The sequence below is a fragment of the Delphinus delphis genome, chromosome 13, assembly GCF_949987515.2.
Source record: "Delphinus delphis chromosome 13, mDelDel1.2, whole genome shotgun sequence".
NCBI classification, from domain to species: Eukaryota; Metazoa; Chordata; class Mammalia; order Artiodactyla; family Delphinidae; genus Delphinus; species Delphinus delphis.
In genome coordinates, this window is record NC_082695.1 from 65,054,183 (window position 1) to 65,069,687 (window position 15,505).

At 38.1% G+C, this 15,505-nt stretch overlaps 1 protein-coding gene across 5 annotated transcripts in view; it reads right to left on the reverse strand.

Annotated features, from left to right (window-relative positions):
- Nucleotides 1-15,505, reverse strand: part of DYM (dymeclin) — a 373,309-nt gene that overhangs the window by 209,146 nt on the left and 148,658 nt on the right. For all 5 annotated transcript variants that reach the window (XM_060029021.1, XM_060029022.1, XM_060029019.1 and 2 more), the window contains exons 12-13: nucleotides 5,422-5,535; nucleotides 4,349-4,443 (exon numbers count right to left, since the gene is read on the reverse strand). In XM_060029021.1, coding sequence (XP_059885004.1) covers nucleotides 4,349-4,443; nucleotides 5,422-5,535 — 209 coding nt within the window. The remainder of the gene's footprint in view (nucleotides 1-4,348; nucleotides 4,444-5,421; nucleotides 5,536-15,505) is intronic.

Here is a 15,505-nt window from a genome sequence, read left to right on the forward strand (position 1 = left end):
GGGTCAACACTTATATCGTTAACGTTATGTGCCAGGCCCTTTTCAAATATTAATTCGCTTAATCTTCATCCTATTCATTGAGATAGCAACTACTGCCACCCCATTGTATAGATGGGGAAACTGCTGTACAGAGAAGTTAAGTAACTTCTCCAAAATTCCATAGCTAGTCAGTTTTGAAGCTGGGATCCCAAACTCAGAGTCTGTGCTCTTGTAGAGTAGGTGAAGTCACAGGCATAGATTTGAACTCGCAAGGAAAATGAGCAAAGATGAGAAGAATAATCTAGGATGAAATACTGGAGAAAAGTATAAGTACCTGTTAAGCCAAAGGTGAAGGGGGAGCCAGAGGAAGGAGCCAGTGAGGGGGGTGTGGGGGGGGGAGGGTAAGACAGGCAATAGGGGAAGTCTTAAGGGCAGGAAGTAAGTGATGATATATTTGTAACTCACAACAATCCCTTGCATATAATCTACTCCACATAAATGTTTTAACTGAATTAATAGCCCTATAATCCCAAATAATGATCATATCAAATATCCATGCTTACAGCATATTCAAAAAATTTCATAGGTGAGCAAAACCTATATCATGTATGTCTGTGATTTTTCTAGAATACCAAGAGTTTGTGGAAGACACAGTGTCATTTAATATGAAACAACAGCTTAGACACCATATGAAATCATTCCATACATTTATGTCCAACTAAGAAGACTTTTTTTTTTTTTTACGTAACGCTGGCCTCTCACTGTTGTGGTCTCTCCCGTTGTGGAGCACAGGCTCCGGACGCGCAGGCTCAGCGTCCATGGCTCACGGGTGGGATCTTCCCGGAGCGGGGCACGAACCCGTGTCCCCTGTATCAGCAGGAGGACTCTCAACCACTGCACCACCAGGGAAGCCCCAACTAAGAAGACTTTTTAAAGCTTTATTCACATCCTACTTTCACAGCAATGAAACATGTTACTCTGTTTTGCATTTTGTTGAAGATCACATGAAATATTGGCTCCTCTAAGTTCTGCAAATGACAGCTATAAAATTGTGTAGTCTCTTCCTAAAAAAGGATTTAGAAACCGTGTATATGAAAACTAATTACTTCTCATTTGAAGGAGTTACTAGAGCATCTGGTGAATCTTGAGTTGTGCTGCTATAATAAATCTTCTGTGTATCTAAACAGTTTTTGGTTATGCATTCCTTATTATACTTTACAATTTTATACCCTAAACACAAACATTTAGTAGAAAGTGAGTTTCCTCAAGACACAAAAACGCTGGCCCCCACTTCCAATTCAACACGAGTGTTTTCTAAGTGTTTATTAATCTTGATTTCCCTGCCCAAACTCAAAGTACTTTCCCAACTTTAATGCATGTACAAATCTTTCAGAGATCTTGTTAAAATGGAAGCTTCTGATTCAGCAGATCTGAAAACCAGGCCAACACTCTGCATTTCTAACAAGCTCCCTGCCGCATGATGCGATGCTCTGATCCACACTGGCTACTCGGCTGTGGCGCTTGGACCAGAAGCACTGGCACTACTGGGGGACTTTGAGAACTGCATGGCCCTCAGTGTGACAAACAACAGACCAATATCATCTGCTGAAGCTGATAACTCTAGGCATTTACATTAAAGTATTTCTTTTCAAATCCATTTACAACTCATTCACTGACATTTTCTTTTTTGTCGGTAGAAAAGGTGACACCTTCTTTTCTTTCTATTCTTTCCATTATCCTAAACTGTGGATCTAATAGCTAAGCCCCTCCACAAGGAGGCCCCAGCTGGTTCTTTCAAGGTTCTCTCTTATAATCCCTGTACTGGGGGCTTTCCTGGTGGTGCAGTGGTTGAGAGTCCACCTGCCGACGCAGGGGACACGGGTTCGTGCCCCAGTCCGGGAAGATCCCACATGCCGCAGAGCGGCTGGGCCTGTGAGACATGGCCACTGAGCCTGCGTGTCCGGAGCCTGTGCTCCGCTTCGGGAGAGGCCACAACAGTGAGAGGCCTGCGTACCGCAAAAAAAAAGAAAAGCTGATAATCCCTGTACTGGTCCACAGCATGCCAACTGAATGGACTGGTTATTTTCTAAATATAAACCATGCTCTCTCACCACACCCCCTCTTGTTTTGTTTTGGTTTGTTTGGTTGATGCTTTCCCCTATCAGGCCAGTCTCTAGAGCCGTCCCTCTCTACTCACCTTGACTGATTTCTCAATGAGATGTGACCTCACCATTCTCTGAACCACCCACTCGCCCTCACCACAGGAATTTTTCTTTCATTATAATATTTACTACATTCTCCTAGATATGACATATGTTGGTCTTTGCCTTATCTCGGCTATTGAATTACAAGCTATTTAAGGGTAGGAAATTTTATAACTAATTTTGATATTCCCTGCATTATGCATTGCATAACACAGTTCCTCACTAAATGCTAAATAAAGCTCCAATAAAATTGAAGTAAAGCATTATTCCTTAATGATGATAAACTTGATCTAAATAGTCTCAAATCACAAATCTAAATTACATTTCTTATTTCTCCAAATACTATTGGTTTTCTACTTCAGTCATCACAGAAAATTGGGCACAATGCTTTATTTGCATTTTTTTCCAACTCTGACACCTAGAAAATTTTTATTTAATCTTACTTGAATCATTTTATCAGAACTTAAATTCTGAACCAGTTCATCTGGCATTTTCATATTGAACAGTCCAAATGTTTATATATCAGTTGAGGAAAATTTTATAATGAAATCTTCCTAAAAGTGTTATAAAACTCCACATACACACAAAGAAAAATAGACCACGAAGCAGCACAGATATCATTACATCTGTCATGCTGAAATAAAGCATGGTGACAAAGGTCAATTTTTAGAAACTAAAGGCTCTTCAGAACACCTGGAAGAATCTGAGGTATGAGGAGACACCATGCTTACTTTCAATCACGAAGTCCGCGTTAGTCCAGAGTCAGTCAACTGGACAATTTCTCAAGTACAAACAAATAAACAAACAAATCCAAAATAATGTATGATTAAAGTAAGCAGTGAGTCAAAGGAAAATATCCTGTGCTAAATTCTGAGGATAAATAAACAGACTAAGAACATAAGTTAATTCTAATTGATTGTTAAAAATGAGCCCAGGTCAATAAATGTCTCTAACCAAAGGGCGGAAAGTGAGATCAGAGTTTAAAAAGTGATATGGGGTTGTGATAACCACCAATGACTGGAACACAACAACTAATTATCAGAGCTGCATTGCCCCAAAAGCAAGAATTAAAAGAAAGAATCTAATGTCACTGACTACATAAAAAATGTTCTACTTGAGAGCTGCTAGGGCAATACTGAGCATCCTACCTGAAGACCAAAAAGTAACCATACTCGTTAAATCCTGCAAATGACAGTCATTCATTCATTAATTAGCTTCCTAACCTTAAAGATTTTGCCTTTGGCAAAGAACAGGTAAGGGACGGGAGTTTCTGGTGATGTTCTGACAGCCAGAATAATGGCTCCCCCAAAATATCCACATCCTAACTTCCACGAACCTATGAATATGTTACCTTACGTGGCAAGCGGGACTCTGCGTGGTTGTGATTCAGCTAAGGACCTTGAAATGGGTAGATCATCCTGGATTATTCAGGTAGGGCCAAGGCATTCACAAGGATCCTCACAGTAGAACAGGAAGTCAGAGTGATAAGATGTGAGGAGAACTCAACAACCTACTGTTGCTGGCTTTGAAAGGAAAGGAAGGGGCCGTGAGCCAAGGAATGCGGGCAGCTTCTAGCAGCTGGAAAAGGCAAGGAAAGAGACTCTCCTCTAGAGCCTCCAGAAGGGAATGCAGCCCTACTGACATCTTGATTCTAGCCTGGTAAGACCCTGGCTGAACTTCTAACCTACAGAATTGTATAATAGATTTGTGTTGCTTTAAGCCATTAATTTGTGGTAATTTGTTACAGCAGCATTGGGAAACTAATACAATGGTTAACTGCCACAGAAAGAATTCTCTAAAACAGATAACTGCTTTTGAAAAGGGTAGAGTGACCTCTATAAAATGCTCAGCAAATATGTGAATTAAGATTTAGTTTGCATTACTAAGACATAGACCTGCTCTGCTGTAAAAGGCTAACACACAAATTTTAAAACTAGATTTTATAAAAGGGTTGAAAGCAAATACAATTAACTTTGATAGAAAACCTTGGGTTAGAAAACAAAGCAGAACAAGGCATTTTCAGCCAGACAAGAAGGTGATAAAAAGTAAGTAGGAAAATGTGATATTCCTTGCAGATAGCATTTTAAAAGCGACCACCATAGTATCCTTTTCAATAGGCCAGCTAAAAGGCAAGAATCAGCATGTCTTTTAAAGCTCGTATTTACCTGATGATCCTCTGGGCAGCATATTGATGGAGAGAACGAAACTGTGCCGACATATTTGCTAAAGCTGCCAAACAATTTGTGTGAAGGTACTTGTCCTGTCAGAAAACAGCAAGTTTAAAACATACATCGAGTCTTCTCGACATTTTAAGCAAGGTTAACTAGAAGCAAATGTAAACTCAATTGTCACTGATTTTAGAAAGTGCGGATCCACAATCTGTTTTCTCTAATTCCAAAATCCATAAAGCACTGAAAATCCAAAGTTTTTTCACTGCTAGTTTGGAACCAACATCTGGCACAAAAGATAATGATGCTATTTATGGTCTTCATTAAGCCCACCCTGGAGAATACTGAACTATTTTGCTGCAGAAATATTAATGTTTAGTTACAGTGCGTGGCTCCAGAACCTCATGGTTACATACAGTGTAGCATACAAACTGTAATTATCTTTCTAAAATCAAAAAATTCTCTGTGCTAAAACACATGTGGCTCCAAGAGTTTCAGATAAAAGCCTGTGGAAAGCTAACCTGTGTTAGCCTCCCAGAGGGGCGTAACTGAAAACGGTGCAGTAAATTTGACCACTTCTCTAAGCTATGAATTCTGTATATCGCTTCTCTAGTGACTGGAACTGAAATTTGCTCCCAGGCATAGCAAATACAATCTAGTTGAAATTTTCCTTTTACTCTTTAAAGTATTCTCTTTTTGTCCATTTCTTTCCCATCTGAATTCATATTTTCTTGTGCTTGTATCTTCTTACAGTTTGTTGTTGCTACTTTTAAAAGGTAAACCAGTTTTATCAGTCCAGCAAAGACATACAACATCTTTTAACTAAATGTGCTCCACTGCTTATTTTCTATTACATGTAAAATAGCTCTGATCATACCACCTATGAAATATTAAGAAGCAGACACTTTAAACATTACCTTAGGATCATAATACAGTGACTATATGTTGGTCTATATTTTTCCACCATATTCCATGAGAACGTTTGCACTCTAAATATTGAGATTGCTTTAAACTCTAGTCTTCATTGTACTGTATGTATAAAGGTAGAAAAATAGCTATGGAATACTTACTCTTGTCCTTGTCATGTTGTACTGAATAGTTCTTATTACAACCAGTATCAGGAGACTCCCCAGTGAAATTTCAGTTAAAACCCGTTCTGAATACCAAGTAATATTTTTTAACATCTGTAATAGGGAAGAAAAGTTTAAGTAAATACGATTGCTTTAGGGAAAAAGGGATTATCCATGTCTACAATTTCTGACAAGCTGTGGCTTTGCTCTGAAGGTGAGTTAAACAGTATATAAAAGTAAACTGTGAGAATTTCAGTTCAAGATAGTGAAACTGTGCTGATGTATTTTCTTCTTCTTCCTTCTTAAATATAAAAGAAAAAAAACCAGACGATGCTATCATTAGTAGACAAAAAGGAGCTATATTTAAAAAGGTATGGCACATAGAACAAGTGTGACAGAAAAACCATCAGAGGTCAGTAGTTTGAAAGCAAAAATAAGAAAACTGAGGAGTCTCTTGAAAAAGTGGAGCTATCGTAACAACCACAGAAAATCTGTACCCTTGGGTCGAGGAGAGGCCAAGAATGCAAATTAGCCAAGATCTTCAAGAAGAGACACGCCCATGCTCTGCTCCAGCTCCGGTGCTCACCTCCAGGCCTTGGTAAGAAAAACTGTCTAGCTTCAGTTGGTGCAGTTCCACAGACTTGTAACATGGGCATCAGAGAGAGAAAAACTGGGCAGCACAGCAGCCAATGCTGGGTTGCCACAATGAAGGAGGCAAAATGCACAAAAACCAACAGGCTCATCTGGCACCAGAACTCCTCGAATGTTCTCTTCCATTGAGGTCACCCTACTTCTTTTCTCCTTGACGCATGAAGCCAATGTGCCACATTCTTTCCATCCATGCCTGAAAAAGGACAAGACTTCTGGCTGATTCCCACCCTCTCCACTAAGAAGATAAGCCCCCCTGTAGAGCACAGGAGACCTCCATCATTCATACCTTCCAAAGGAGGTCTCACCACCTTTCAAAATAAGTGAATCTAGACTTTCATTTGTAATTATGAATGGACAAGAAGCCACCAAAAACGTAGAGAAATCCAACAGTGAAAAAGATATGCTGAATCTAATCAAGCCTCTGTTCTAATTGCCAGCATATACGAAATACAGAGGACAGAAAAACACGATAAATAACACAATGATGTAATCATCCAAAGCCAAATGTATGAAATTCTACTAAACAAATAAGGCCGTTTCTACAAAAAGTGAATGGTGTAATAAGGTGGGAGAGGGAGAGACTGTTACAGATAACAGTCAAGAACTAAATGCTTTGGAAACTCATTCAAACCAACCAACTCAAGGAAGACATTTTAAAGATAATTGAGAGAAAACTGAATATTAGCAGGAATTTTAAAAATATCGTTGGGCTTCCCTGGTGGCGCAGTGGTTAAGAATCTGCTTGCCAATGCAGGGGACACAGGTTCAATCCCTGGTCTGGGAAGATCCCACATGCCGCGGAGCAACTAAGCCCATGCGCCACAACTACTGAGCCTGCACTCTAGAGCCCGTGAGCCACAACTACTGGGCCTGTGCTCTAGAGCCCGCGAGCAGCAAATGCTGAGCCCACGTGCCACAACTACTGAAGCCCATGCGCCTAGAGCCCATGCTCCGCAACAAAAGAAGCCATCGTAATGAGAATGTTGCAGGCACCGCAACAAAGAGTAGCCCCTGCTCGCCAAAACTAGGGAAAGCCCGCACAGCAACGAAGACACAATGCAGCCAAAAATAAATAAATAAAATAAATAAATTTACTAAAAAAAATAAATAAAATAAAATATCGTTGGTTTTGTTGGATGTGATAATGGTATTATGTTTATTTTTTTATGCCTATATTTATCAAAGTGACATACTTAAATATCTACAAATGAAATTTTATATATATATGATTTACAAGATTAAAAAAATATAGTTTAGCCAAAATATAAAAAGCAGAGGGGGTGGAGCGGGTAGATGAAATGAGAACAGAAGAATATTGATGAATCCATGGGCATTCATTATACTATTTTTTCCAATTATGCTTACATTTAATGTGTTCATAATTAAAAGCTTATTAAATAAATAATAAGAAAATGAATAAATGTGAAACTAAACAAGCAGAACAAACATACCCCCAATTAAACAAAGATAATTTAAGAGGCTGAGGAAAAGTTTTTGAAATTCTAATTAGTATCTTCGGTGAGAGTTGACAGAATACTGTATCCATAAAATAAGAACAGGCTACTATGAAAAATGCGAATCACAGAATGAAGAAAAGCTACTGAACATTAAAAATATGATGACTGAGACTTAAAAGAGAGGAGGGCTTCTCTGGTGGCGCAGTGGTTAAGAATCCACCTGCCAATGCGGGGGACGCAGGTTCGAGCCCTGGTCCAGGAAGATCCCACAAGCTGTGGAGCAACTAAGCCCGCGTGCCGCAACTACTGAAGCCCACGCGCCTAGAGCCCGTGCTCCGCAACAAGAGAAGCCACTGCAATGAGAAGCCCGTGTACCGCAACGAAGAGTAACCCCCACTCGCCACAATTAGAGAAAGCCCGCATGCAGCAATGAAGACCCAACATAGCCAAATAAATAAAATTGAATTTTAAAAAAAAAGAGAAAGAAATTAGCAGAATGGGTGCTATGGAAAACAGAACTTGGGATGTGAAAGACAAAACTGAGAAGTTCCCTCAGACAACAGCAGTATAAGGCAAAAAGACAAAATATAAGAGAAAAGTGGAGATCCAGTATATACCTAATAAGAGTTCCAGGAGGAACAGACTAAAATCGACCCTTGAACAACATGGGTTTGAACTGCATGGGTCCATTTATATGTGGATATTTTTTTCAGTAAGTATATAGTCAGCCCTCCATATCCACAGGTTGCATCCTCAGATACTGAGGGCCAACTATGGGACTTGATCATCTGTGGGTTTGGGTATCCAGGGCGGGTCTTGGAACCAATCTCCCGCCGATACCAAGGGAGGACTGTAGAAGCAAAAGAGAAAAATTAGTAATAGGGCTTCCCTGGTGGCGCAGTGGTTAAGAATCCGCCTGCCAATGCAGGGGACACTGGTTCGAGCCCTGGTCCGGGAAGATTCCACATGCTACAGAGCACCTAGGCCCGTGCGCCACAACTACTGAGCCTGCACTCTAGAGCCCGCGAGCCACAACTACTGAAGCCCACGCACCGAGAGCCCATGCTCCGCAACAAGAGAAGCCACCGCAATGAGAAGCCTGTGCACTGCAACGAAGAGTAACCCCCACTCACCACAACTAGAGAAAGCCTGCGTGCAGCAACGAAGACCCAACACAGCCAAAAATAATAAATAAATAAATTTATTTAAAAGTTTTTTTTAAAAAAAGAAAAATTAGTAACAAAATTTCTTTGAGAGGAAGAGAAATTTGTAACACTTTAAGCAAAAATATTGAAAAAAAATCAAAATTTATTCTGATAAGATTTCTGAATCAACAGTATATGAGAAAATCCATTGGCTTCTAGCCAGAAGAAACATGCCAAAATCTATTGGCTTCTAGAGAGAAGAAACATGTTATCACCAAAAGAAAGAAAGGTAGACTAACATAAGATTTCTCATCTTGAACACTATATATCTGAAGGACAACAGTAACAATGTCTACAAATGTTTGAGGAATAGATTATCATTCTAGAATTCTATATCTAGAGAAGCTACCACACAAGGATACAGAAAAGTGAAGACTTTTAAGTATGCAAAGACTCAGCATGAACCACCCATGCACTATTTCTGGGGAAAAAACAAACCACCACACATGTAAGTGCTTAGCTGCCCCTCCTCACCACTGTAATGACAACAACAAAACCATAACAGCCAGATAAAGTCAAGGAAGGAAAATATGGACTACTAAACAACAACAACCGCCCCCCAAAAAACCCACAATTATAATTCATGAAATGAGGAAAATATAATTAAATCTAAATAATATGGTTGACCTTAATTCTTTGCTAAGATAAAATAAATATTTCTCTGCTAAGTCTGCCTCCCTGCAAATTCCAAACAATATTAAAAATGAGAAAGGGGGCATGGAAGCAGATAAGCATTAAAAAGTAAAGAAATACTGTCTTCAACTTCATGTAAGTGCCCACAAGTGCCTCCACAACAGATTTTTACGCAGTTCAACTCTTTGACAAGAGACCCATGTCACCTAGAGTCCGCCATTTGGGTTACAAATAACCCAACAGTGACCTGTGCTGGAGGCTCCACTCAGAGGATGGCATGTACAAATGCCCACTACATGGTAGCTGAGTACTGTTTGTGAAGTAGAAAATGTAACACTTTAAGCATTTCCATTTATTCATGACTAATAATGACCTTAATCAACTAGAAGAGACAGCCTATGTGTAAAACAAATGACAGTAGCTGAAAATACTCAGAACAATGAGATTTGCCAGTTGAATCTTTATAAAGGAATGATGCAATGCTCAGTCCCTCTGATTTACTCTGTAAGGCTGCAGTTCTCAAAATGTGGTCCTGAGACATTTCTGGAGCATTCTCAAGGTCAAATCTATTCTCACAATAATACCAAGACATTACTTTCCACTCTCATTCTCTCGTAAGTATGTAGTTCAGCTTTCCAGAGGCTACATAACATGTCTAATAGCACAACAAATTTAATACAGAGGGAGACATGAGAATCTAAGGCAAAAATGTAAAACAATGCCACTCTCTTGCTAAACTTTTGTTTGTGGAAAATAGTTACTTTCATAAAAATATGTTACTGATGCTAACACGTAATGGGGTTTATTATCATAATAATTATTTCTAAATGAACTAATCAAATATTTTAAAAATATGTCCGTTTTAATTTCCAATACAGTAAATGTAGCGAACAATAATCCACATAAAGACATTATGTCGTGTCCTAAACTACTTTTAAGTGTAAAGACCACAAGGTTAAGACCACTGTTCTGTCTCCAAGGGAACACTAACCCAGGACACTCGTTAGGCAACTTGACTAGTGAGAGGAGTCTCTGTCTTTTAAAAGGTCACACTTGAGCATACACACATTTGAGCATAGTTTGGTTTCTCCTCTCTCTTGGCTCCTGTGTTTAGAAATAAATTATCATAAGCCACCTTATTTGAAGCCAAGGTCATTGGTTCTTAGTGTTTACTTGTGCGTGTCTACTATGTAACTGGATGGAAGAAGTGTTTTGAATAAAAGTAGTCTTATTCATTTAACATTCAACAAATATTTAATGAGTATCCACATAGTAAACTTATGATGTTACTATGAAAATCAGAAATCCAATTTGGCATTTACATAAAGGTCTGTCTTTTCTTCCTGTGAAAAATAAGTCATTATCTGTAAATTCTGGTAGTGTTTAAGAAAAATTAAAAATAACTAGCTATAGAGCTCACACAGCTTCCCAGGGGACATTAATGCATCCTAGGCAGCATACAGAAAATTTTCTTGGTAACCTGGCTGTAGTTCTTGACCTATTTATTTGGTTCTTATAAAAAAAATTCCTCATCTCTTGCATTCAACGTCCATACAGTTTAATAGCTGTAGACTGTTATCATCTTGATTACACATTACATACATTTAACATTTTATGCCAAAATAACTCAAACATGTAGAAGGAAACTCCTCAAGGATCTGAAAATATCTTCCTTCTCAAAAAGTATATGAGAATTGTTTGTGGTTCTAGGTCTTCTTTTCAGCTTCTTCCCCCCATAGGATTTGTTTTCATTGAATATATCTCTTCCATATGTTACAAAGGCTACAATATTATATAGTAACATATTATATAATGTCAACTCTTTAAAAAATTAAATATATATAGAAAAGCACAAAGAATAATGAACTTCCATACTCCCACAAATGACATTAACATTTTATTAACATTAACATTTAACGTTAATGTTAATGTTTTGTATTTTAAGATGAAAATCTCATTTTATTCCCCCAAAGAGGGACAACCACTATCTTGAGTTCAGTATATATCTTTCCCGTCCATTTCAAATACTTTATATGTACACACACAAACACACACACACACACACAACCAAAAACCAGCATTCCTTTGTATATTTTCTACTTTACATAAACAGTATCATAATGTATCAGGTTGAATAGTGGCCTCCAAATTCATGTCACCCAAAACCTGTGAACGTGACCTTTATTGGAAATAAGGTCTTTGTAGACACAATCAAGTTAAGATGACATTATACTGGATTAGGGTGGGCCCTAAATCCTATATGACTGGTGTCCTTATAAGAGAAGGAGGAGAGACAGACAAGTACATGAGAAAAGGCCACGTGAGACCAACGCAGAGGCTGGATGCATCTGCAAGCCAAAGAACACCAAGGAATGATGACCAGAGGCTAGAAGGAGGCAAGGAATCACTCCCCTAGATCCTGCAGAGACAGCATGGTCCTGCCGACACCTTGCTTTTGGACTTCTAGTCTCCACAACAGTAACAAGCAATTTCTGTTGTTTTAAGCCACCCAGTTTGTTATGGCAGCACTAGTAAACTGATACATTTAAGTATTCGTTTGCATCCAAATTTTTTCACTCAATAGGCCTTTGCAACTCCTCTATATTGATAGATATATATAAGAAGAATTATGTTTACCACATACGCCAAGGTCTAATAGTACTAGTTGTTTTTTTTAATGAACTGCTTCTATACTAGTTAGTAAATAGCTGCTGCCCCAAGACACTCCTCCAGGACTTCCTCGTGGTTTGGCAATTAATGTACAGCGGAGGACAAAGGATATATGGACAACAGCCATTTTTACTGGATGATTTTGATGCCATGACAGTTAAATAGTTGAAAACCACCTCTACTTCATTCCATCCAAGCACGGTACAGTCTTGTGCCAATAGGTCACATTTTTTTATCCACGCTTCTATTATGGAAATTTAGGTTATTTCCAGTTTTTTCCCTATTAAAATAAATGTTACAATATAGATCCTTACCCTCATTATCCAAAATCTCACGACATTAAACTCAGAAACCAGGGAGTCCTTACTCTCCATACTTGTAGTATCTGGCCATTAATTACCTAAAGTCAGGAATTACACAGATTTTGAAAACAAAAATATCTGTAAAATCCCTGTTATACGTTACCCAGTGTGTGGTACTCAGTGACTTCACAAGCACTTCAGCAAGAGTTTGTTAGGAAGCAGAATTACTAAGTCATTGAGCACCTCCTTTTAAAAAGATATGTATAGAGGCTAAACAATACACTACTAAATAACCAAGAGATCACTGAAGAAATCAAAGAGGAAATCAAAAAATACCTAAAAACAACGACAATGAAAATACGACCCAAAACCTATGGGATGCAACAAAAGCAGTTCTAAGAGGGAAGTTTATAGCAATACAATCTTACCTCAAGAAACAAGAAACATCTCAAGTAAACAACCTAACCTTACACCTAAAGCAATTAGAGAAAGAAGAACAAAAAACCCTCAAAGTTAGCAGAAGGAAAGAAATCATAAAGATCAGATCACAAATAAATGAAAAAGAAATGAAGGAAACAATAGCAAAGATCAATAAAACTAAAAGCTGGTTCACTGAGAAGATAAACAAAATTGATAAAACATTAGCCAGGCTCAACAAGAAAAAAAGGAAAAAGACTCAAATCAATAGAATTAGAAATGAAAAAGGAGAAGTGACTGACACTGCAGAAATACAAAGGATCATGAGAGATTACTAGAAGCAACTATGTGCCAATAAAATGGAAAACCTGGAAGAAATGCACAAATTCTTAGAAAAACACAACCTTCCTAGATTGAACCAGGAAGAAACAGAAAAAATAAATAGACCAATCACAAGCACTGAAATTGAAACTGTGAGTAAAAATCTTCCAACAAACAAAAGCCCAGGACCAGATGGGTACACAGGCGAATTCTACCAAACATTTAGAGAAGAGCTAACACCTATCCTTCTCAAACTCTTCCAAAATATAGCAGAGGGAGAAACACTCCCAAACTCATTCTACGAGGCCACCATCACTCTGATACTGAAAGCAGACAAAGATGTCACAAAAAAAGAAAACTACAGGGCAATATCACTGATGAACACAGATGCAAAAATCCTCAACAAAATACTAGCAAACAGAATCCAACAGCACATTAAAAGGATCATACACCATGATCAAGTGGGGTTTATCCCAGGAATGCAAGGATTCTTCAATATACGCAAATCAATCAGTGTGATAAACCATATTAACAAACTGAAGGATAAAAACCATATGATCATCTCAATAGATGCAGAAAAAGCTTTCGACAAAATTCAACACCCATTTTTGATAAAAACACTCCAGAAAGTAGGCATAGAGGAAACTTATCTCAACAAAATAGAGGCCATAAATGACAAACCCACAGCCAACATTGTTCTCAAAGGTGAAAAACTGAAACCATTTCCACTAAGATCAGGAACACAACAAGGTTGCCCACTCTCACCACTATTATTCAGCATAGTTTTGGATGTTTTAGCCACAGCAATCAGAGAAGATAAAGAAACAAAAGGAATCCAAATCGGAAAGGAAGAAGTAAAACTGTCACTGTTTGCAGATGGCATGATACTAAACATAGAGAATCCTAAAGATGCTACCAGAAAACTACTAGAGCTAGCCAATGAAATTGCTTGCATTCCTATACACTACTGATGAAAAATCTGAAAGAGAAATTAAGGAAACACTCCCATTTACCACTGCAACAAAAAGAATAAAATACCTAGGAATAAACCTACCTAAGGATATAAAAGATCTGGTTGCAGAAAATTATAAAACACTGGTGAAGGAAATTAAAGATGATACAAACAGATGGAGAGATATACCATGTTCTTGGATTGGAAAAATCAACATTGTGAAAATGACTAAACTACCCAAAGCAATCTACAGATGCAATGCAATCCGTATCAAACTACCAATGGCATTTTTCACAGAACTAGAACAAAAAATTTCACAGTTTGTATGAAAACACAAAAGACCCTGAACAGCCAAAGCAATCTTGAGAAAGAAAAACGGAGCTGGAGGAATCAGGCTCCCAGACTTCAGACTATACTACAAAGCTACAGTAATCAAGACAGTATGGTACTGGCACAAAAACAGAAATATAGATCAATGGAACAGGATAGAAAGCCCAGAGATAAACCCATGCATATATGGTCACCTTATCCTTGATAAAGGAGGCAAGAATATACAATGGAGAAAAGACAGCCTCTTCAATAAGTGGTACTGGGAAAACTGGACAGCTACATGTAAAAGAATGAAATTAGAACACGCCCTAACACCATACACAAAAATAACCTTAAAATGGATTAAAGACCTAAATGTAAGGCCAGAAACTATCAAACTCTTAGAGGAAAACATAGGCAGGACACTCTACAACATAAATCACAGCAAGACCCTTTTTGACCCACTTCCTAGAGAAATGGAAATAAAAACAAAAATAAACAAATGGGACCTAATGAAACTTAAAAGCTTTTGCACAGCAAAGGAAACCATAAACAAGACCAAAAGACGACCCTCAGAATGGGAGAAAATATTTGCAAATGAAGCAACTGACAAAGGATTAATCTCCAAAATTTACAAGCAGTTCATGTAGCTCAATATCAAAAAAACAAACAACCCAATCCAAAAATGGGCAGAAGACCTAAACAGACATTTATCCAGATAAAATATACAGATTGCCAACAAACACATGAAAGGATGCTCAACATCACTAATCATTAGAGAAATGCAAATCAAAACTACAATGACGTATCACCTCACACCAGTCAGAATGGCCATCATCAAAAAATCTACAAACAATAAATGCTGGAGAGGGTGTTGAGAAAAGGGAACCCTTTTGTACTGTTGATGGGAATGTAAATTGATACAGCCACTATGGAGAACAGCATGGAAGTTCCTCAAAAAAACTAAAAATCGAACTACCATATGACCCAGCAATCCCACTACTGGGCATATACCCTGAGGAAACCATAATTCAAAGAGAGTCATGGATCACAATGTTCATTGCAGCTCTATTTACAATAGCCAGGTCTTGGAAGCCACCTAAGTGTCCACTGACAGATGAATGGATAAAGAAGATCTGGCACATATACACAATGGAATATTACTCT